We start from the raw sequence: 22180 nt of genomic DNA, 5'->3' as shown, positions 1-22180 counted from the left end.
TTCTCCTCGAGGACCGCTACGACCGCGGTGGTGGAACAACCGTAGGGCCTGAAGGAAGCTCTGGCCAATCATCCAGTGTGACTTCTGGTAGGTCAAGTGCCTCTCGAAACAGGAACAAGTCTCTGGGGTGACTCAGTGACAGGACACGACCGTTCCTTCGCACCTGGAGACGAAACCGAAATCCCCAAGAGTATGCAATATTGCGGCTGCGAAGTATTTCCAACAGGGGACGAAGCGCTCTGCGCTTTTGTAGGGTCAGGCGGGATAGGTCAGGAAGAATTTGTATATCCCGGCCTTCATACCGGATAGGACCAGCATCTCGCAGCTTAGACAGAATAGCCTCTTTCTGCTGGTAACGGTGCACCCTACAAATGACATCCCTAGGGTTATCCGGGTCAGAGGAGCGTGGCCCCAGGGATCTATGAGCTCTGTCTAGTTCCAGTCTTGCATCTGGTGGGGCACTCAGAACAAAGTTAAAGAGAGATTGTAAGGTAGAGTCCAGCTCCCGTGTCTCCACCGACTCAGGCAGTCCCCGGATTCTTAAATTGTTCCGACGACCTCTATTCTCAATATCGTCTAGCGCATCAGAAAGGTATTGTAATTGATAAGAATGTTCGGAGAGAAGGTGATCATGGTCAGTGACTCTATTGGATAAAGTGTCAGTCACATTAGTATTGGATGCCACTTGTTGCTCGAGATGTTGGACCTCTGTCCGCAGAGTAGTGATATCGGCCCTGCAAGACGTCTCAAGGCGAGTGACAAACGCCTCCATGTCACTTTTGGTTGGTATGGTATGTAGGTGAGCACGGAGGTCCTTTAATACCTTTAGAACATCCAGGAAAGAGATCTCCATCTGAGAGGAGCAGGCTCGTCTATCTCCCATCATAGTCGCCTGAACAGGTGAAGGAAGTGGGATTAAGGGTGAGGCAGGTAGAGACGGCCTCCGTCACCCATTTGCACGTCCATTAACAGGACCTGGTCATCCCGGTCACAGAAGAGCACCTGGCTGCACTCAGGGGGGGGGGTGACAGGATACTTTCCTCTGATGATGAGGCAAGCAATGGGGCAGGGGAGTCCAAGGCCGGTGGCCTAGGGGAGGACAGCCCAGCTGGGACATGGGAGGTGAAGGGGTTAAGGAGCCCATCAGGAGGTACAGAGGTCCCCATTACTACAGGGAGGATGACACTCAAGGCCCCGTTACCTTCCTCCATGCGGCCATCAGCGGAGGTCATAGAGTCCTGGCTGTGAAGCAGAGCGCCCTCACTCTCGACAGCATGTACCTGGGCCTTCACCACGCCGTCATATGACATGGCGGCGGCCGTCAGCGATGCAGGCCTGGATGGAGGGCCCTCATCGTCATCTGAGGCCCAGCGCACTTCCTCTCCCGAAGTAGCCGCCTGCCGGGTCCGGGAAGAGGAGATGGATGTCGCAGCCGCTGACTGTGCGGCAGGAAGAACCGGGTCCTCAGGGGAGTGCGCGGGCAAGATGGCGGCCGCGCCACGTGGAGAGGGGGCAGAGAGGGCAGCATCTCCTACCGGAACGGGTCTCGTCTTCTGCGCCGTGACAAGCCTTGTTTCGGGTGGACCGGGGGTCCCGGAGAGGGTCTGCGAGCTCCGGGAGTCGGTACGTGTCGTTGCGGTGACGGCCGGCTGGTCAGTACGGGTGGGCAGCGGCGCCAATGCTGTGGAAGGCAGCTGCGTAGGCTGGTGAGGGAAGAAGCTGCTAATGTCCCTGTTAGCAGTCGCAGGGCCCGAGGAGGGATTCCTCTTGGTGTTCTGCTTTCCCCTCATCACTGTAGGAGCCGGGTGGTCGTTCAGTCGGGCTGGAAATAGCGGGTGTATGAGGAGACCGGGCAGGAGCTCAAAGCAAACACGTCCTCACTCCTCCATAGCCAGGCCCCGCCCCCCTCCTTCCAACTTTTTAAAGTTGCACTAATTCTCCTACTGCATATGTGAGCGGCATGTGTACTCTGCTGCGAACGGTCACTTGCTAGGTGGTTAAGTGTGACGCCACTTCTATGGCAGATGGTCGGTGGAGTATAGCTTAGCCGGTTAGTAGGTTGTTGTGGAGCCAGTGCTAACTCAGCCAACAGGTGTGATGGTATTCCTGCTTTTAGTTTTTTTTTTTTGTGGCTGGCTATACCCTTCCTCAACGGTCGGTGACCTGCTGGGTTGTGATGGGTCCCTTGGACGCTTATCACGGTGGTCTGGAGTGAAGATGTGACCCACCCAGACTTTCGGTAACACCACCCACAGAAAGGGGAAATGACCCAAGGACAATGTGGCTTGTGTGTAGGTGCTGGTGCAATGATCACTAAGTCCCAGTAGAATAAATAAACTTTCCTCTACTAGCAAGTCTCTGGTAATACAGGATAAATAGTGTATGTGGAAGTACAGACCTGTGTTTACTGAATCTGTGCTGTGAGATACTGAGGTAGAGAGTGGAATAACAGTGCTGACTTGGTTACGTACTGAGAAGAGTAGAGAGTTCAGAGAAATGCAGAGGACCCAACCCAATGTAGTACTGTGGTCTGCTAGAACTTTAGAAGAAGAAGAATACTTGAGAAGAATACTTGAAAGAAGAAGAATACTTGTGCCCGTGTTTCAACCTTTATTGCTATATCACCTTTTGCCCTGTAGTGTCGAGTTACCCGTCCTGCCAGGGTGGCACAAGCCCCAGTTTTGGTTACCTGAGTTGAACAAAGTGTCCAAGTGTGTCCCGGTGTCACCTAAGCTACGAGATAGAGTACGTAGGCTCTTGGCTGCTTTGCTCCATCCAGGTCAGTTCCTCTATCTAGGATACTGGCCTGCACTGCATTGAGATGTTCATGGCATGGTTTGGGGTAATTCATGACTTGTCCTCTCTTTACTGTTTAGCACTGCATCGTTAGTGCAAGTGTTGCTTCAAAAAAGAAAGTCTCTGTGTTCTCCATATGTGTCTGTACACTACCACACTAGACTAGACTGTTCCTTTGGGGTTGTGTTGTGTAAAGAGTGCTTAGAAGAGAGGAGAGCAGAAATAGGTAGGTCAAGAACAGCATCTCTCATAGGCTGGTACAGACCAGGTGGTGCAAAAACAGCAACCCTTACATGACTACAGCTGTGCAACATAAAACAATACTGACACCTCATGGTAAAACCATAGAATGCACCTTCATTACCACTGAAGAGACAACTTTGCAACTGGTGCCTAAAGCATTTAACTTTGGGACACCACACATAGCCCCATACTGCTGCTACAACAACTACGACTACTACCCTACACAGCCGCACATCTTCTGCCTTGTCCATCATGTCCTATACTGTACTACTACTACTACTACTACTACTACTACTACTACCCTACACAGCCGCACATCTCCTTCCTTATCCATCATGTCCCATACTGTACTACTACTACTACTACCCTACACAGCCGCACATCTCCTGCCTTGTCCATCATGTCCCATACTGTACTACTACTACTACCCTACACAGCCACACATCTCCTGCCTTGTCCATCATGTTCCATACTGTACTGCTACTACTACCCTACACAGCCGCACATCTCCTACCTTGTCCATCATGTACCATACTGTACTACTACTACTTGTACTACTACTACTACTACCCTACACAGCCGCACATCTCCTTCCTTATCCATCATGTACCATACTGTACTACTACTACTACCCTACACAGCCGCACATTATCTGCCTTGTCCATCATGTACCATACTGTACTACTACTACTACTACTACCCTACACAGCCGCACATCTCCTTCCTTATCCATCATGTCCCATACTGTACTACTACTACTACCCTACACAGCCGCACATCTCCTTCCTTATCCATCATGTCCCATACTGTACTACTACTACTACTACTACTACTACACAGCCGCACATCTCCTGCCTTATCCATCATGTCCCATACTGTACTACTACTACTACTACTACTACTACTACCCTACACAGCGGCACATCTCCTGCCTTGTCCATCATGTCCCATACTGTACTACTACTACTACTACTACTACTATCCTACACAGCCGCACATCTCCTGCCTTATTCATCATGTCCCATACTATACTACTACTACTACTACTACTACCCTACTCCTGCCTTGTCCATCATGTCCCATACTGTACTACTACCAGGGGCGGATTAACTTTACCATAGGCCCCGGGCTGTTCACCAAGCCTGGGCCCCCCCACCCCGCTGTAACTATGGCGGCACTAGCCTGGCGTTCATAGTACAGGACAGATAATGTCATGATGTCCTGATTTGTGCAAAATTGCCATAAAAAAACTGTGATTTTTGCAAATCATGGCGGAAGTGTAGCCAGGAGACAGTACTCCACTGAAAGTAAAAGTCTTTTTGGGTGGTCATGACTACTACTACTACAATTCCCTACACAGCTGTACATCTCCTGCCTCGTCCATCATATCCCATACTGTACTACTACTACTACTACTACCACCCTACACAGCCGCACATCTCCTGCCTCGTCCATCATATCCCATACTGTACTACTACTACTACCCTACATAGCCGCACATCTCCTGCCTTGTCCATCATGTCCTAAACTGTGCTACTACTACTACTACTACTACTACCCTACACAGCCGCACATCTCCTGTCTTGTCATGTCCCATACTGTACTACTACTACTACCCTACACAGCGGCACATCTCCTGCCTTGTCCATCATGTCCCATACTGTACTACTACTACTACCCTACACAGCCGCACATCTCCTGCCTTATCCATCATGTCCCATACTGTACTACTACTACTACTACCCTACACAGCAGCACATCTTCTGCCTTGTCCATCATGTCCCATACTGTACTACTACTACTACTACTACACAGCCGCACATCTTCTGCCTTGTCCATTATGTCCCATACTGTACTACTACTACTACTACTACTACTACCCTACACAGCCACACATCTCCTGCCTTGTCCATCATGTGCCATACTGTACTACTACTACTTCCCTACACAGCCGCACATCTCCTGCCTTGTCCATCATGTACCATACTGTACTACTACTACTACCCTACACAGCCGCACATCTCCTGCCTTATCCATCATGTCCCATACTGTACTACTACTACTACTACTACTACTACTACCCTACTCCTGCCTTGTCCATCATGTCCCATACTATACTACTACCAGGGGCAGATTAACTTTACCATAGGCCCCGGGCTGTTCACCAAGCCTCGGCCCCCCCACCCCGCTGTAACTATGGCGGCACTAGCCTGGCTTCATAGTACAGGACAGATAATGTCATGATGTCCTGATTTGTGCAAAATTGCCATAAAAAAACTGTGATTTTTGCAAATCATGGCGGAAGTGTAGCCAGGAGACAGTACTCCACTGAAAGTATAAGTCTTTTTGGGTGGTCATGACTACTACTACTACTACCCTACACAGCTACACATCTCCTGCCTCGTCCATCATATCCCATACTGTGCTACTACTACCCTACACAGCGGCACATCTCCTGCCTTGTCCATCATGTCCTATACTGTGCTACTACTACTACTACTACCCTACACAGCCGCACATCTCCTGCCTTGTCCATCATGTCCCATACTGTACTACTACTACCCTACACAGCTGCACATCTCCTGCCTTGTCCATCATGTCCCATACTGTACTACTACTACTACTACTACCCTACACAGCCGCACATCTCCTGCCTTGTCCATCATGTCCCATACTGTACTACTACTACTACTACCCTACACAGCCGCACATCTCCTGCCTTGTCCATCATGTCCCATACTGTACTACTACCCTACACAGGAGCACATCTCCTGCCTTGTCCATCATGTCCCATACTGTACTACTACTACTACTACTACTATCCTACTCAGCCGCACATCTCCTGCCTTGTCCATCATGTCCCATACTGTACTACTACTACTACTACTACTACACTACACAGCTGCACATCTCCTGCCTTGTCCATCATGTCCCATACTGTACTACTACTACTACTACCCTACACAGCGGCACATCTCCTGCCTTGTCCATCATGTCCCATACTGTACTACTACTACTACTACTACACTACACAGCTGCACATCTCCTGCCTTGTCCATCATGTACCATACTGTACTACTACTACTACACTACACAGCCGCACATCTCCTGCCTTGTCCATCATGTCCTATACTGTACTACTACTACTACTACTACTACTACTACACTACACAGCCGCACATCTCCTGCCTTGTCCATCATGTGATATACTGTACTACTACTACTACTACTACTACTCTACACAGCCGCACATCTCCTGCCTTGTCCATCATGTCCCATACTGTACTGACTAAAGCCCCTATTCCACGGGTCGTTTAAAGGAGCAATATTGTTCGTATTCGGCCGATATCGGCCGCTACGAACGATATTCATCCCGTGGAATAGAGTGCAACGATCAGCCGACATCGTTCATGTCGGCTGATCGTTGCAGTCGCTTGTTTTTCAACATGTTGAAAAACAAGCGACTGATATAGCAGCGATCTGCTGCCGTCGCTCCGTTGAATAGGAGCATCGGCAGCAGATGCTGCTATATCCTATGGGCTGCCCGGACGATCAGCGATCCTCCGAGCAGCCCCTCCCGCACTCACCCGCTCGCTGCAGCCGCGTTGAATAGCGGCGGCAGCGAGCGGGGAACGAGGAGCAAACGAGCGCTAATAGCGCTCGTTTTGCTCCTCCAAACGACTCGTGGAATAGGGGCATGATTCTAAAGACTGCCATAAGATTTGGCTAATCTTACTGTAGATTTGTCCACTTCAAATCTGGCTCTTCTGTCTCCTCAGGTGTATTCCCAGACAAGGCCAGCTTTGCTCTACATGCCGTTCTGATCGATCATTTCCTACAGGGAGCCTGGTATCCAACCGGCGGTGCCAGTGAAATCACTTACCACCTGGTACCCACCATTGTAAAGGCTGGAGGAGCCGTTCTATCCAGAGCAACTGTGGAGCAGATCCTGGTGAACAGCGACAAAAGGGCTTGTGGTAAGTATGGACCAAAAAATTATATACTTTGCCTCAGAGATATCTTTTAGAATCATGTCTAAAAATGTAGGTATTTCTTGTGCAAATGCCCTCTTTAGTCTCTTACTTGTATAAGTTTCCCATCTCATTCTGATCTCTTTAAAACCTGATCACCTACTGTAACCATTTTAGAATCTGTGGCAGATCACAGATCAAGTTACGTCATGACCTTTTTTACCCCCCCTACAGGTGTTGTGGTCAGAGGGAAGGGTATGGACCCTGGAAATATTTTTGCCCCTATTATAATTACTGATGCTGGGATCTTTAACACCTATGAGAAGCTTCTACCTCCTGAGGTTAAGTCAATGCCTGGTAAGTGCAACCTGATCATTTATTTCTTAAAGGAAAACTAACAGCAGGTAAGATGCATCTATTCTGCTGTTAAAGGGGTTTTCCAGCGCTACAAAAACATGGCCACTTTTCCCCCTCTCTTGTCTCCAGTCCAGGTGTGGTTTGCAATTAAGCTCCATTTACTTCAATGGAACTGAGTTTGAAATCCCCACCCAATCTGGAGACAAGAGAGGAGGAAAAGTGGCCATGTTTTTGTAGCGCTGGATAACCCCTTTAAGTCCAGATGAGAATAAAGGTAATCACTGTTTTCATTGTTTGTCTGATGCAGTAGGAGGGGGGCTACCACCCTCAGCCCACCAATCTGCCCGGACGGCCTTCCCCTTCTAGTGCATACTCACCTAGCACTCTGCAGTAATGAGCACCGGAATGACGTCACGGCAGAGCACCACCCCAATATTCATTAGAGGGGATGTGCAGGGTGGATTGGTGCACTGAAGGCAGTAGTTCCGCCCCCAGGGCACCAAACCTGCGTTGAGGTAAGGAAATCATGTTCTACCTCAATGTGCCATTTACTATCGGGGACATAAGAGCAGGTTAAATGCTTCCAACCTGCTGTTAGTTTTACCTTAAAAGCTTAAAGGGGTACTCCAGCTAAAGAAAATGTCATTCAAATCAACTGGTGTCAGAAAGTTATATAGAATTTAATTTACTTCAGTATTATTTACAGTCTGACATAGTTCTCTCTGCTGCCACCTACGCCCATGTCAGGAACTGTCCAGAACAGGAGAGGTTTTCAATGGGAATTTGCTACTGCTCTGGACAGTTCCTAACAGGACAGAGCAGAGAGCACTGTGTCATACTGGAAAGAATACACCACTTTCTGCAGGACATTCAGCAGCTAATAAGTACTTGAAGACTTGAGATTTTTAAATCATAGGCAATTGCAAATCTATATAACTTATGAAATCAGTTGATTTGAAAGAATTAAAAAAAACCTGCTGATTAAGGTAAAAGCAGTCTACAATAAGGTTACGCTGGAGTCAGGAGATATAGCTCGTTTCAATCCGTCACTCCAAAACATAGGCTTTAGAAGTTTTTTGAAAATTAGGTGATATAGCTGATGGGAACATTTAGTATGAAAATGATCCATGGGATAATCCCTTTAACTTTGTATTCTCCCCCCCCCCCCAGAGATCCAGTCTCAGCTGGGATTAATGCGTCATGGAACAGGGGGGTTCAGTCTCTTTATTGGGATAAAAGGCACAAAAGAAGAACTCAGGCTTCCTGCCTCAAACTACATTTACATTGCAGACACAGACCTACAGAAACTGTGAGTAGGAGCGCCGCTTACCTCTCTACACTTTGGGGCAAGGCTAGGGCACATGTGGAAAGGAATGGAGTTTGTGAAAATTTGTGGATCTCTAGAATTGGGATTCCAAGCAATCTCTTGTGCATACTGTAGATGGGGCATAATTCTCCCAGATGACAATACCCCTTTAAAGGCATTTAGAAATATGCTTTACAGCAAGCCCTGTGGGCCAAAGACGACAATAGACAGGACCTGTCCCATTCAGATGAATAAGAATAGCTTCAAGGTGTTATCAGTGACCTTTACAGGGAGCAGGACACTGAACTTTGAGCAAAAGCTATTGTGTGTATACCTCTCTTATCTATATACTGATATTATCTTTTCCTGTATTATTGTCTTTAATGATAAGGAGGATACTGCTGCAAAATAATCAGTACAGAACAGGAAGTCTCAGCCTAGTTTTAGTTACCACTCCTCTCAACCAGCCAATATACTGCAGAGTTGTATTGCAGTATTTCTGTCTACATCTTTTATATTAAATCATCTTATTCTCTGTACAGGGAGAAGAACTTTCTTACTGCTTCAGCTGAAGATGCTCCACAGCTCCTCCCAATGTTATATATCTCCTCCCCTTCTGCTAAAGATCCAACCCATGAGGAGCGCTGTCCAGGTAGGTCCCTACAGAAGGTTGTGTATGGAATAGTATGGAACATCCTGTCTAGCTGAGGATGCCTGTGGTGTCCCTTTACATGGATGCCAAGCAGGTGCCACACCTTCTTCTGCTAAATGATTGACGTCCTGTCAACCAGGATGTGCATGGTAAAATCTATACTGGGAAGGCAATTTTAAAAAATGTTACCTTGGGGAACGTCATACTTTAAGACTAGCATCTATGATGATTGGCAGGGAGCTTGTTTCCCCTATGGCTGATGCAACTTCCTAGAAACGCCCAATGCAAAGGAGGGGCCCCCTTCCAGTCTTTATTCGGCCTACAGAGGAGGGATAAGGATTTAAACTTATGAATTTGCAGGGTCTGTGACCCATGCATTAAAGGTAGCAATGGGTTCGGCTGACTGACAATTTTGTATGGAGTTATTTCCTACGTTCATTGCAGTATTACCAATTTGGCGTGATAGCTCTCTCAATTTCCTATTCATGGCTCCAGTTGGCAAGCCACCAAACTTTACATCTTTTATACAACCCAGCAATGACTTCAAATGTCCGCCATTCCTTAATCTCTAACTTGGAAATAATCATGTCGAGGAGGCATAATCCATTACACCTTAAAGTGACTCTGTACCCACAATCTGTCCGTCCCCCCCCAAACTGCTTGTACCTTCAGATAGCTGCTTTTAATCCAAGATCTGTGCTGGGCTCCGTTCGGCAGGGGATGCAGTTATTGTCCTAAAAACCAACTTTTAAACTTGCAGCCCTGTGTCAAACTGGCGTGGCCTAGAGTGTCTGTGCATTAGGCTGGCACAACCCCTCGTCCCTCCTCCCCGCCTCCTTCATCACCGCTTTGTGTGAGCATGGCACATGGGCTGGATCGTTAAGGCACCTGTGCAATGTTCAGACATGAGAAAATGTTCGTTGCATTCGTAATGAGGAAGAGGGTGGGGAGGAGGGACGGAGAGGTGGTGCAAGGTTAGGGCACAGATACTCTAGGCCACGGCAGTTTGACACAGGGCTGCAAGTTTAAAAGTTGTTTTTTAGGACAATAACTGCATCACCTGCCGAACAGACCCCAGGACAGATCTTGGATTAAAAGCAGCTATCTGAAGGTACAAGCTGCTTGGGGAGGACAGATTGTGGGTACTGAGTCGCTTTAACATTAACCATATATATATATCAACCATAACATCAACCATATATATATGCAATACAGGAGAGAAAAGAGCGCTGCACCTCACACCTATGGCTGACACTAGTGCCTCTCGGCTGCATAAAAAACATCAGAATTTTGTGTATGAGTTGATCAAGCCACAGTGCCCCATGTACCGCGTGCAGGTATCTGATACATATGGGTCCCTACACTACGTCCACACTGTGCCGGTCAGTGACCACCACCCCCGCAGGCGTGCACAGTCAGGGAAGGGAGGCCATGGAACGGCCCTGCGACCCCCATATCACAGGACCAGACCCAAAAATGCCACGCCAGAACCCGGCCAGCACCGCCGGCGGAGAAGGTCACCCCCAAACAGCACAAGTCTGGATGAGGTATTGCGCTCATGTTTTTCCCATTCTGTCTGCAGCAGTTTTTGGTGAGTGTAATACCATATCCATACTTGTGCTGTTTGGGGGCAGCCTTCCTCGCCGGTGGTGCTGGCTGGGACTTTTTGGGGGGGCACTTTGGGTCTGGTCCTTTGACATGGGGGTTGCAGGGCCATTCCATGGCATGCATGTGCACGCTTGGCGGGGGTGGCGGTCACTGACCTACACGGTATGGAGTTAGCGTAGGGACCCGTGTGAACCAGCAGACCTGCACATTGGTACACGGGGCGATATGGCTTGATCAATTCATATTCCAACACCCTGAAGTTGTTTTTTTTAAATAGGCTTAGCAGCATTAGTATCAGCCATAGGTGTGATGTGCAGCCGCTCCTCTCTCTCCATGTCAGATCATATATATATATATATATATATATATATATATATATATGTATATTTAGATGATGTATATATGTTATAATGCTTTGAAAAACATCTTCCAGGCAAATCTACCCTCACCGCTCTGACCTTCACCCCCTATGAGTGGTTTGAGGAGTGGAAGAATAAGAAGGTCCAGAAACGAGGACAAGACTATGAGAGTGTGAAGAATGCATTTGCTGAGGCCATGCTGGAAACCACCATTCAGCTCTTCCCTCAAATTAAAGACAAGGTGAGTAGAATAACAGCCAAAGGGGGGAAAAAAGCAGAACTGGGGATATATGATAGGATAGACCAAAGAGAGGGAGGTTGTTACACCTTAAAGTGTAGATGATGAGTAAAGAATCCTTGGAGGGCAGCTCGCATTGGATACAGGGAAGATTTACATAGACTTTGTGCAAGTGAAGAGAAAGTAGAGCTCATACAGCAAATTGTAATGGCATCAGAGGAGAAAGTATACAAAATGTTTAATAAAGACCCATAGAAAAAGTGTTTTGGACCAAAAAAAGTACAAGGCAAGAATCAAACATGCTTTTCAAAGGAGTAAGCTGTCACGGCCGCGGCGGCGTCCCGTGCTCCGGGCCGCCGCCGCGACCTCCCTCCATCTCATGCAGCTGCCGGGGTCCCGGTGCAGGGACCCGGCGCAGCTACATGTTCGGCCCCGGGGGGCGCCTTACCTGGCCCCGCTCCTGCCTCCGTCTGTGCCGGCCGGCGCGCGCGTCCCCGCCTCCTAGGGCGCGCGCGCGCCGGCTGTCTCAGATTTAAAGGGCCAGTCCGCACCTAATTGGCCAGTTGCACCAATCACTCCCTATTTATTCCAGCCCTGCCCCACTACAGGTGTTGGAGCCTCTACATGCTTCCCATAGCGTTTGGCCCAGCTCCCTGTTGTTCCTGATTCCCGTCCGTTACCTGGTTCCTAGTCCCTGTTCCTGATTCCTATCTGTAACGCCTGGAGTAGTGGATCCACTGGACCGTCACCAGCGATGGCACTAACCTCACCAGGGAGCGGAGTCTAAGGGGCCGCTGGTTTTCACCAGAGCCCGCCGCAAGGCGGGATGGACTTGCTGCGGCAGGCGACCCCCAGGTCGCTACCCCTGGCTTGGTTGCTGGTGATGGCAGGCGAGGCGTGGCAGGAGCAGTAGGCAGGAGATGATAGTGGCAGAGGTCTGTAGTCGTGACCGCAGGAGACAGGCTGAAGACAGGAGCAATAGAGTAACGGGGAAGCAGGAACCAGGGACAAGGACTAGGGACCAGGTAGCGGGCAGGAATCAGGAACAAGGACTGGGGACCAGGTAGCGGACAGGAATCAGGAACAACAGGGAGCTGGGCCAAACGCTATGGGAAGCATGTAGAGGCTCCAACACAGGGGACAGGGCATGCTGGGATTTATAGGGGAGTGATTGGGTGCAACTACCAATTAGGAGCGCACTGCCCCTTTAAATCTGAGACAGCCGGCGCGCGCGCGCCCTAGGAGGCGGGGACGCGCGCGCCGGCCGGCACAGCGAGAGACAGGAGCGTGGAGAGGTGAGGCGCCCCCCGGGGCCGAACGTGTAGCAGCGCCGGGTCCCTGCACAGGGACCCCGGCAGCTGCATGAGATGGAGGGAGGTCGCGGCGGCGGCCCGGAGCACGGGACGCCGCCGCGGCCGTGACAGTACCCCCCCCTTTGGCCTCCCCCTCTTTCTAACCTGCAGGAACCTCTTGATGAGATCTTGGTCCAGGATGTTAGCCTCGGGTTCCCAGGACCTCTCCTCAGGACCAAATCCTTTCCAATCCACCAGGAAGAACCTTCTCCCTCTGACAGTCTTCATGGCCAGAATGTCTTTAACAGCGTAGACGTCGTCAGAGACGGCTTGAGGAGCAGAGAACGAAGACTTATCTGAGAACCGGTTCAGAACCACTGGTTTTAAGAGGGAAACATGGAAGGAGTTCGGAATCCGCATAGTGGGGGGTAGGCGGAGCTTGTAGGTGACAGGGTTGATGCGTCTTAGCACCGAGAAAGGACCGAGGAATCGAGGACCCAACTTGTAGCTGGGAATCTTGAGTCGGACATATTTGGCCGAGAGCCAGACTTTGTCACCTGGGAGAAAATTTGTGGCAGGTCTCCTCCTCTTATCAGCCTGATCCTTCATGCGTTTAGAGGCTTTGAGTAATGACTGTCGAGTTTGTTCCCAGATCGATTGCAGGTCAGATAACAACTCCTCCACGGCTGGGACTTCGGAGGATGGAGAGAGAGGCAGAGGAGGACGAGGATGATGCCCGTAGACCACATAGAAAGGAGACTTGCCTGTGGAAGTCGAGTCCAGATGGTTATATGAGAATTCTGCCCATGGGAGTAGATCGGCCCAGTTGTCTTGGCGGCTGGAAACAAAATGGCGTAGGTAGTTACCCAGAATCTGATTGACTCTCTCCACTTGCCCGTTAGTCTGAGGATGATAGGCCGATGAGAAGTCCAGCTTCACTTGGAGTTGCGAGCAGAGGGCACGCCAAAACTTAGAGACAAATTGAGAGCCTCGGTCGGACACAATGTGAAGAGGAAGTCCATGCAGGCGGAAGATGTGTCGGAAGAACAACTGAGCCAGACGAGGAGCAGAGGGCAGACCAGGAAGGGCCACGAAGTGAGCCATTTTGGAGAAGCGGTCCGTCACCACCCAAATGACTGTATTGCCCGCAGATGGAGGTAGGTCTGTGATAAAATCCATCCCAATGTGGTGCCAGGGATGGTCCGGGACTGGCAAGGGCAAAAGTAGGCCGGCAGGTCTTTGACGGGGAGACTTATTCCTGGCACAAACTGCACAGGAAGCCACAAAATCCTTGACATCCTGGAGGAGATTGGGCCACCAGTAGTGACGGGAGATCAATTGCCCGGTCTTTTGGGTTCCTGGATGCCCGGCTACCAAGGAGGAATGCCCCCACCTCAAGATGCGTTTACGGAGTGCGGGGCGCACATAAGTCTTCCCGGGAGGCAGTCTCTGCAGAGCAGAAGTGGCAACTGGTACTAGGCGGTCGGGAGGTATTATGTGACGAGGAGATTCCTCTTGCCCCATGACATCGGATGCTCGGGATAATGCATCGGCCTTTAGGTTCTTCTCGGCTGGACGAAAGTGGATGGTATAGTTGAACCGAGAAAAGAAGAGGGACCACCGAGCCTGCCTGGGATTGAGGCGTTGAGCCGATTGGAGGTAGAGGAGGTTCTTGTGGTCCGTGTAAATGTTAACAGGGTGTTTAGCCCCCTCTAGTAGATGACGCCACTCCTCCAGTGCCAACTTAATGGCCAGGAGTTCGCGGTCCCCAATGGTATAGTTCCTCTCGGCAGGAGAGAAAGTCTTGGAAAAGAACCCGCAGGTTCTGGTCTTGCCTGATGTGTCCCTTTGCGAGAGAATGGCTCCTGCGCCCACAGAAGAAGCATCGACCTCGAGAGAAAACGGCCTGGAGACATCCGGGCGGACTAGAGCAGGAGCAGAGGCAAAGGCAGACTTGAGGCTATTGAAGGCTTGTTCGGCCTCTGGAGGCCAACGTCTGGGGTCCGCCTTCTTTTTAGTGAGAGCCACAATGGGTGCGACCAGGGTAGAGAAGTGAGGGATGAATTGCCGGTAATAGTTGGCGAAGCCCAGGAAACGTTGGATAACTCTAAGTCCCACAGGGCGTGGCCATTGAAGGACAGCTGCGAGCTTGGCTGGATCCATTTGTAGGCCCTGATCGGAGACGATATAGCCAAGAAATGGAAGACTGCGCTGATGGAAAACACACTTCTCAAGCTTGGCGTATAGATGATTGGCCCGTAGTCTTCGTAGAACCTGACGCACTTGTGCCACATGAGTCTGCTGGTCCGGGGAGAAGACCAAAATGTCACCCAAATAGACAATGACGCAGACATAGAGGAGGTCTCGGAAGATATCGTTCACGAATTCCTGGAAGACCGCTGGGGCATTGCATAGGCCGAATGGCATGACCAGATATTCGTAGTGCCCATCCCTGGTGTTGAAAGCGGTCTTCCATTCATCTCCTTTACGAATTCGGACCAAGTTATACGCTCCCCTGAGATCCAGCTTGGAGAAGATCTTAGCTCCACGAAGACGGTCGAATAGTTCCGGAATAAGCGGAAGGGGATAGCGGTTCTTAACAGTCACCTTATTTAAGCCCCGATAGTCTATGCATGGGCGGAGGGAACCGTCCTTCTTCTGAACAAAGAAAAATCCGGCGCCAGCTGGAGACGTGGATTTACGGATGAAGCCCTTTTGTAAGTTCTCCTGGATGTAGGAGGACATGGCTTCAGTCTCGGGCACAGAGAGAGGGTATACGCGACCACGTGGAGGAGAAGCCCCTGGAAGGAGGTCTATAGGGCAATCATAGGCCCGATGGGGTGGTAGTGAGTCCGCCTCCTTGGCCGAGAAAACATCGACAAAGTCTTGGTAGTCCTCCGGTAGCCCGGATAGAGGCTTGACATAAGCAGGTGACCTTGTAGAGCACTTGGGTTGAGGAGATCTCAGACACCGGTTATGACAGTCCTGACCCCAGCTGAGAACCTCCCCAGTTCTCCAGTCCAGCTTAGGGGTATGGAATTGCAGCCAAGGAAGACCCAGCAGGAGGTTGGAAGAGGAATGGCGCAAGACATAGAAGGAGATCTTCTCCTGATGTAAGGCGCCCACCTGGAGGACTAGGGGTGCCGTCTGGCTGTACACAGCTTCGGAAAGAATCTCCCCCGTAACCGAAGAGATAGACCGGGGTTGGGCAAGCTGGATAACGGGTAGCCGCCATCTTTGGACCAACGAAGCAGAGATGAAACTGCCAGCAGAGCCAGAGTCGATGAGGGCAGTAGACTGAAAAACTTGCCCTGAGGGTGTCTGGATGGAGACGGGCATAGTCAACCTTGGAGAGGTGGCATTCACACCTAGGGAGGCCTCTCCCACCGGACCTAGGTGCGAGCGTTTCCCGGACGCTGAGGGCGTTGGGGACATCTCTGCCGATAGTGATCCGCGCCACCACAATAGAGGCAGAGATTTTGGGCCAGTCGACGGTTCCTCTCATCAGTCGTCAGGCGAGCACGTTCCACCTGCATAGGAACCTCTGGAGGCGACTGGGACATGGGAGCCACGGGATTCTGGAACACCGGTGCCAGCCGGGGATGGCGACGGGGCAGAGTCAGACGCTGTCCCTGCCGGACCTCCTCCTCTCTCTCGGCGAACCTGGTGTAGACTCTGGTAGCCAGTAGGATAAGTTCGTTCAGGGAGGTAGGCAGGTCCCGGGCAGCGAGCACATCCTTCACTTGACTGGACAGGCCCTTTTTAAAGGTGGCAATCAGAGCGGCCTCATTCCAGTCTAGCTCCGCAGCCAGGGTGCGGAACTGGATGGCGTAGTCACCAACGGAGGAAGTACCTTGGGATAGATTGAGAAGAGCAGTCTCAGCTGAAGACGCACGGGCAGGTTCCTCAAAGACAGAGCGGAACTCGTCCAAGAAGATTCGGAAATTGGCAGCAACCGGATCATTACGGTCCCATAGTGGTGTGGCCCAGGCCAGAGCTCGACCTTCCAATAGGCTGATAATGAAAGCCACTTTAGAGCGCTCGGTGGCAAACTGACTGCTTAAAAGTTCGATATACATAGTGCACTGGGTCAGGAATCCTCTGCACAACTTGGGGTCACCTCCATATTTACTTGGGAGAGCCAGTCGTAGTTTTGAAGAGGTTGCCGGGGGTGATGACTGCTGAGCTGTGGTATGCTGCTGTACGGCTGCAGTCAGTTGTTGGATCAGCTGTGACTGTTGCTGGATCTGTTGAGCCTGTAGGGCGACCACTCGGGCTACCTCACGGATATCAGGCACCTCGCCGGGATCCATGGTTGGAGCCTACTGTAACGCCTGGAGTAGTGGATCCACTGGACCGTCACCAGCGATGGCACTAACCTCACCAGGGAGCGGAGTCTAAGGGGCCGCTGGTTTTCACCAGAGCCCGCCGCAAGGCGGGATGGACTTGCTGCGGCAGGCGACCCCCAGGTCGCTACCCCTGGCTTGGTTGCTGGTGATGGCAGGCGAGGCGTGGCAGGAGCAGTAGGCAGGAGATGATAGTGGCAGAGGTCTGTAGTCGTGACCGCAGGAGACAGGCTGAAGACAGGAGCAATAGAGTAACGGGGAAGCAGGAACCAGGGACAAGGACTAGGGACCAGGTAGCGGGCAGGAATCAGGAACAAGGACTGGGGACCAGGTAGCGGACAGGAATCAGGAACAACAGGGAGCTGGGCCAAACGCTATGGGAAGCATGTAGAGGCTCCAACACAGGGGACAGGGCATGCTGGGATTTATAGGGGAGTGATTGGGTGCAACTACCAATTAGGAGCGCACTGCCCCTTTAAATCTGAGACAGCCGGCGCGCGCGCGCCCTAGGAGGTGGGGACGCGCGCCGGCCGGCACAGCGAGAGACAGGAGCGTGGAGAGGTGAGGCGCCCCCCGGGGCCGAACGTGTAGCAGCGCCGGGTCCCTGCACAGGGACCCCGGCAGCTGCATGAGATGGAGGGAGGTCGCGGCGGCGGCCCGGAGCACGGGACGCCGCCGCGGCCGTGACACTATCCGCCACCTTGTCCCTAGTCCTTGTTCCTGGTTCCTGTTCCCCTGCATCACCATTGCTCCTGTGTATAGCCTGTCACCTGCGGTTACGTCCACTGGCCTCTGCAGCACCATCTCCTGCCTACTGCTCCTGCCACGCCTCGCCTGCCGTCACCAGCAACCAAGCCAGGGGTAGCGACCTGGGGGTCGCCTGCCGCAGCAAGTCCATCCCGCCTTGCGGCGGGCTCTGGTGAAAACCAGCGGCCCCTTAGGCTCCGCTCCCTGGGGAGGTTAGTGCCATCGCTGGTGACGGTCCAGTGGATCCACTACTCCAGGCGTTACAGTAGGCTCCAACCATGGATCCCGGCGAGGTGCCTGATATCCGCGAGGTAGCCCGAGTGGTCGCCCTACAGGCTCAACAGATTCAGCAACAGTCACAGCTGATTCAACAACTGACTGCAGCCGTTCAGCAGCATACCACAGCTCAGCAGTCATCACCTCCGGCAGCCTCTTCAAAACTACGACTGGCTCTCCCAAGTAAATATGGAGGTGACCCCAAGTTGTGCAGAGGATTCCTGACCCAATGCACTATGTATATCGAACTTTTAAGCAGTCAGTTTGCCACCGAGCGCTCTAAAGTGGCTTTCATTATCAGCCTATTGGAGGGAAGAGCTCTGGCCTGGGCCACGCCACTATGGGACCGTAATGATCCGGTTGCTGCCAATTTTCGAATCTTCCTGGACGAGTTCCGCTCTGTCTTTGAGGAACTTGCCCGTGCGTCTTCGGCTGAGACTGCTCTTCTTAATCTATCCCAAGGTACTTCCTCCGTTGGTGATTACGCCATCCAGTTCCGCACCCTGGCTGCGGAACTAGACTGGAATGAGGCCGCTCTGATTGCCACCTTTAAGAAGGGCCTGTCCAGCCAAGTGAAGGATGTGCTCGCTGCCCGGGATCTGCCTACCTCCTTGAACGAACTTATTCTACTGGCTACCAGAGTCTACACCAGGTTTTCCGAGAGAGAGGAGGAGGTCCGGCAAGGATGGCGTCTGAGTCTTCCCCGTCGCCATCCTCGGCTGGCACCGGTGTTCCAGAATCCCGTTGCTCCTATGTCCCAGTCGCTTCCAGAGGTTCCTATGCAGGTGGAACGTGTTCGCCTGACGACTGATGAGAGGAACCGTCGACTGGACCAGAATCTCTGCCTCTATTGCGGTGGCGCGGATCACTATCGGCAGAGATGTCCCCAACGCCCTCAGCGTCCGGGAAACGCTCGCACCTAGGTCCGGTGGGAGAGGCCTCCCTAGGTGTGAATGCCACCTCTCCAAGGTTGACTATGCCCGTCTCCATCCAGACACCCTCTGGGCAAGTTTTCCAGACTACTGCCCTCATCGACTCTGGCTCTGCTGGCAGTTTCATCTCTGCTTCGTTGGTCCAAAGATGGCGGCTACCCGTGATCCAGCTAGCCCAACCCCGGTCTATCTCTTCGGTTACGGGGGAGGTTCTTACCGAAGCGGTGTACAGCCAGACGGCACCCCTAGTCCTCCAGGTGGGAGCCTTACATCAGGAGAGGATCTCCTTCTATGTCTTGCGCCATTCCTCTTCCAACCTCCTGCTGGGTCTTCCTTGGCTGCAATTCCATACCCCTAGGCTGGACTGGAGAACTGGGGAGGTTCTCAGCTGGGGCCAGGACTGTCATAACCGGTGTCTGAGATCTCCTCAATCCAAGTGCTCTACAAGGTCACCTGCTAATGTCAAGCCTCTATCCGGGCTACCAGAGGACTACCAAGACTTTGTCGATGTTTTCTCGGCCAAGGAGGCGGACTCACTACCACCTCATCGAGCCTATGATTGCCCTATAGACCTTCTTCCAGGGGCTTCTCCTCCACGTGGTCGAGTATACCCTCTCTCTGTGCCCGAGACTGAAGCCATGTCCTCCTACATCCAGGAGAACTTACAAAAGGGCTTCATCCGTAAATCCACGTCCCCAGCTGGCGCTGGATTTTTCTTTGTTCAGAAGAAGGACGGTTCCCTCCGCCCATGTATAGACTATCGGGGCTTGAATAAGGTGACCGTTAAGAACCGCTATCCTCTTCCGCTTATTCCTGAACTATTCGACCGTCTTCGTGGAGCTAAGATCTTCTCCAAGCTGGATCTCAGGGGAGCGTATAACTTGGTCCGTATTCGTAAAGGAGACGAATGGAAGACCGCTTTCAACACCAGAGATGGGCACTACGAATATCTGGTCATGCCATTCGGCCTATGCAATGCCCCAGCGGTCTTCCAGGAATTCGTGAACGATATCTTCCGAGACCTCCTCTATGTCTGCGTCATTGTCTATTTGGACGATATTTTGGTCTTCTCCCCGGACCAGCAGACTCATGTGGCACAAGTGCGTCAGGTCCTACGAAGACTACGGGCCAACCATCTATACGCCAAGCTAGAGAAGTGTGTTTTTCATCAGCGCAGTCTTCCATTTCTTGGCTATATCGTTTCCGACCAGGGTCTACAAATGGATCCAGCCAAGCTCGCAGCTGTCCTTCAATGGCCACGCCCTGTGGGAATTAGAGCCATCCAACGTTTCCTTGGCTTCGCCAACTATTATCGGCAATTCATCCCTCACTTCTCTACCCTGGTCGCACCCATAGTGGCTCTCACTAAAAAGAAGGCGGACCCCAGACGTTGGCCTCCAGAGGCCGAACAAGCCTTCAATAGCCTCAAGTCTGCCTTTGCCTCTGCTCCTGCTCTGGTCCGCCCGGACGTCTCCAGGCCGTTTTCTCTCGAGGTCGATGCTTCTTCTGTGGGCGCAGGAGCCGTTCTCTCGCAAAGGGACACATCAGGCAAGACCAGAACCTGTGGGTTCTTCTCTAAGACTTTCTCCCCTGCCGAGAGGAACTATACCATTGGGGACCGTGAACTCCTGGCCATTAAGTTGGCACTGGAGGAGTGGCGTCATCTATTAGAGGGGGCTAAACACCCTGTTAACATCTACACGGACCACAAGAACCTCCTCTACCTCCAATCGGCTCAACGCCTCAATCCCAGGCAGGCTCGGTGGTCCCTCGTCTTCTCTCGGTTCAACTATACCATCCACTTCCGTCCAGCCGAGAAGAATCTAAAGGCCGATGCATTATCCCGAGCATCCGATGTCATGGGGCAAGAGGAATCTCCTCGTCACATAATACCTCCCGACCGCCTAGTACCAGTTGCCACTTCTGCTCTGCAGAGACTGCCTCCCGGGAAGACTTATGTGCGCCCCGCACTCCGTAAACGCATCTTGAAGTGGGGGCATTCCTCTTTGGTAGCCGGGCATCCAGGAGCCCAAAAGACCGGGCAATTGATCTCCCGTCACTACTGGTGGCCCAATCTCCTCCAGGATGTCAAGGATTTTGTGGCTTCCTGTGCAGTCTGTGCCAGGAATAAATCTCCCCGTCTAAGACCTGCCGGCCTACTATTGCCCTTGCCAGTCCCGGATCATCCCTGGCACCACATTGGGATGGATTTCATCACAGACCTACCTCCATCTGCGGGCAATACAGTTATTTGGGTGGTGACGGACCGCTTTTCTAAAATGGCTCACTTCGTGGCCCTTCCTGGTCTGCCCTCTGCTCCTCGTCTGGCTCAGTTGTTCTTCCGACACATCTTTCGCCTGCATGGACTTCCTCTTCACATTGTGTCCGACCGAGGCTCTCAATTTGTCTCTAAATTTTGGCGTGCCCTATGCTCGCAACTCCAAGTGAAGCTGGACTTCTCATCGGCCTATCATCCTCAAACTAACGGGCAAGTGGAGAGAGTCAATCAGATTCTGGGTAACTACCTACGCCATTTTGTTTCCAGCCGCCAAGACAACTGGTCCGATCTACTCCCATGGGCAGAATTCTCATATAACCATTTGGACTCAACTTCCACAGGCAAGTCCCCTTTCTATGTGGTCTACGGGCATCATCCTCGTCCTCCTCTGCCTCTCTCTCCATCCTCTGAAGTCCCAGCCGTGGAGGAGTTGTTATCTGACCTGCAATCGATCTGGGAACAAACTCGACAGTCCTTACTCAAAGCCTCTGAACGCATGAAGGACCAGGCTGATAAGAAGAGGAGACCTGCCACGAATTTTCTCCCAGGTGACAAAGTCTGGCTCTCGGCCAAATATGTCCGACTCAAGATCCCCAGCTACAAGTTGGGCCCTCGATTCCTCGGTCCTTTCTCGGTGCTAAGACGCATCAACCCTGTCACCTACAAACTCCGCCTACCCCCCACTATGCAGATTCCGAACTCCTTCCATGTTTCCCTCTTAAAACCAGTGGTCCTGAACCGGTTCTCCGATAGGTCTTCGTTCTCTGCTCCTCAAGCCG

General features: G+C 51.7%; 1 protein-coding gene across 1 annotated transcript in view; it reads left to right on the top strand.

The window, feature by feature from the left end:
• LOC138766650 (all-trans-retinol 13,14-reductase-like) overlaps nucleotides 1–22180 on the top strand; it is a 39957-nt gene that overhangs the window by 11815 nt on the left and 5962 nt on the right. The window contains exons 5-9 of the mRNA XM_069944254.1: nucleotides 6819–7016; nucleotides 7245–7367; nucleotides 8538–8676; nucleotides 9216–9325; nucleotides 11367–11533. Coding sequence (XP_069800355.1) covers nucleotides 6819–7016; nucleotides 7245–7367; nucleotides 8538–8676; nucleotides 9216–9325; nucleotides 11367–11533 — 737 coding nt within the window. The remainder of the gene's footprint in view (nucleotides 1–6818; nucleotides 7017–7244; nucleotides 7368–8537; nucleotides 8677–9215; nucleotides 9326–11366; nucleotides 11534–22180) is intronic.

Source organism: Dendropsophus ebraccatus, chromosome 1 (genome assembly GCF_027789765.1).
Source record: "Dendropsophus ebraccatus isolate aDenEbr1 chromosome 1, aDenEbr1.pat, whole genome shotgun sequence".
Classification (NCBI taxonomy): domain Eukaryota; kingdom Metazoa; phylum Chordata; class Amphibia; order Anura; family Hylidae; genus Dendropsophus; species Dendropsophus ebraccatus.
The sequence above is the reverse complement of the archived record's forward strand: the minus strand, read 5'-3'. Positions and strand labels throughout refer to the sequence as shown.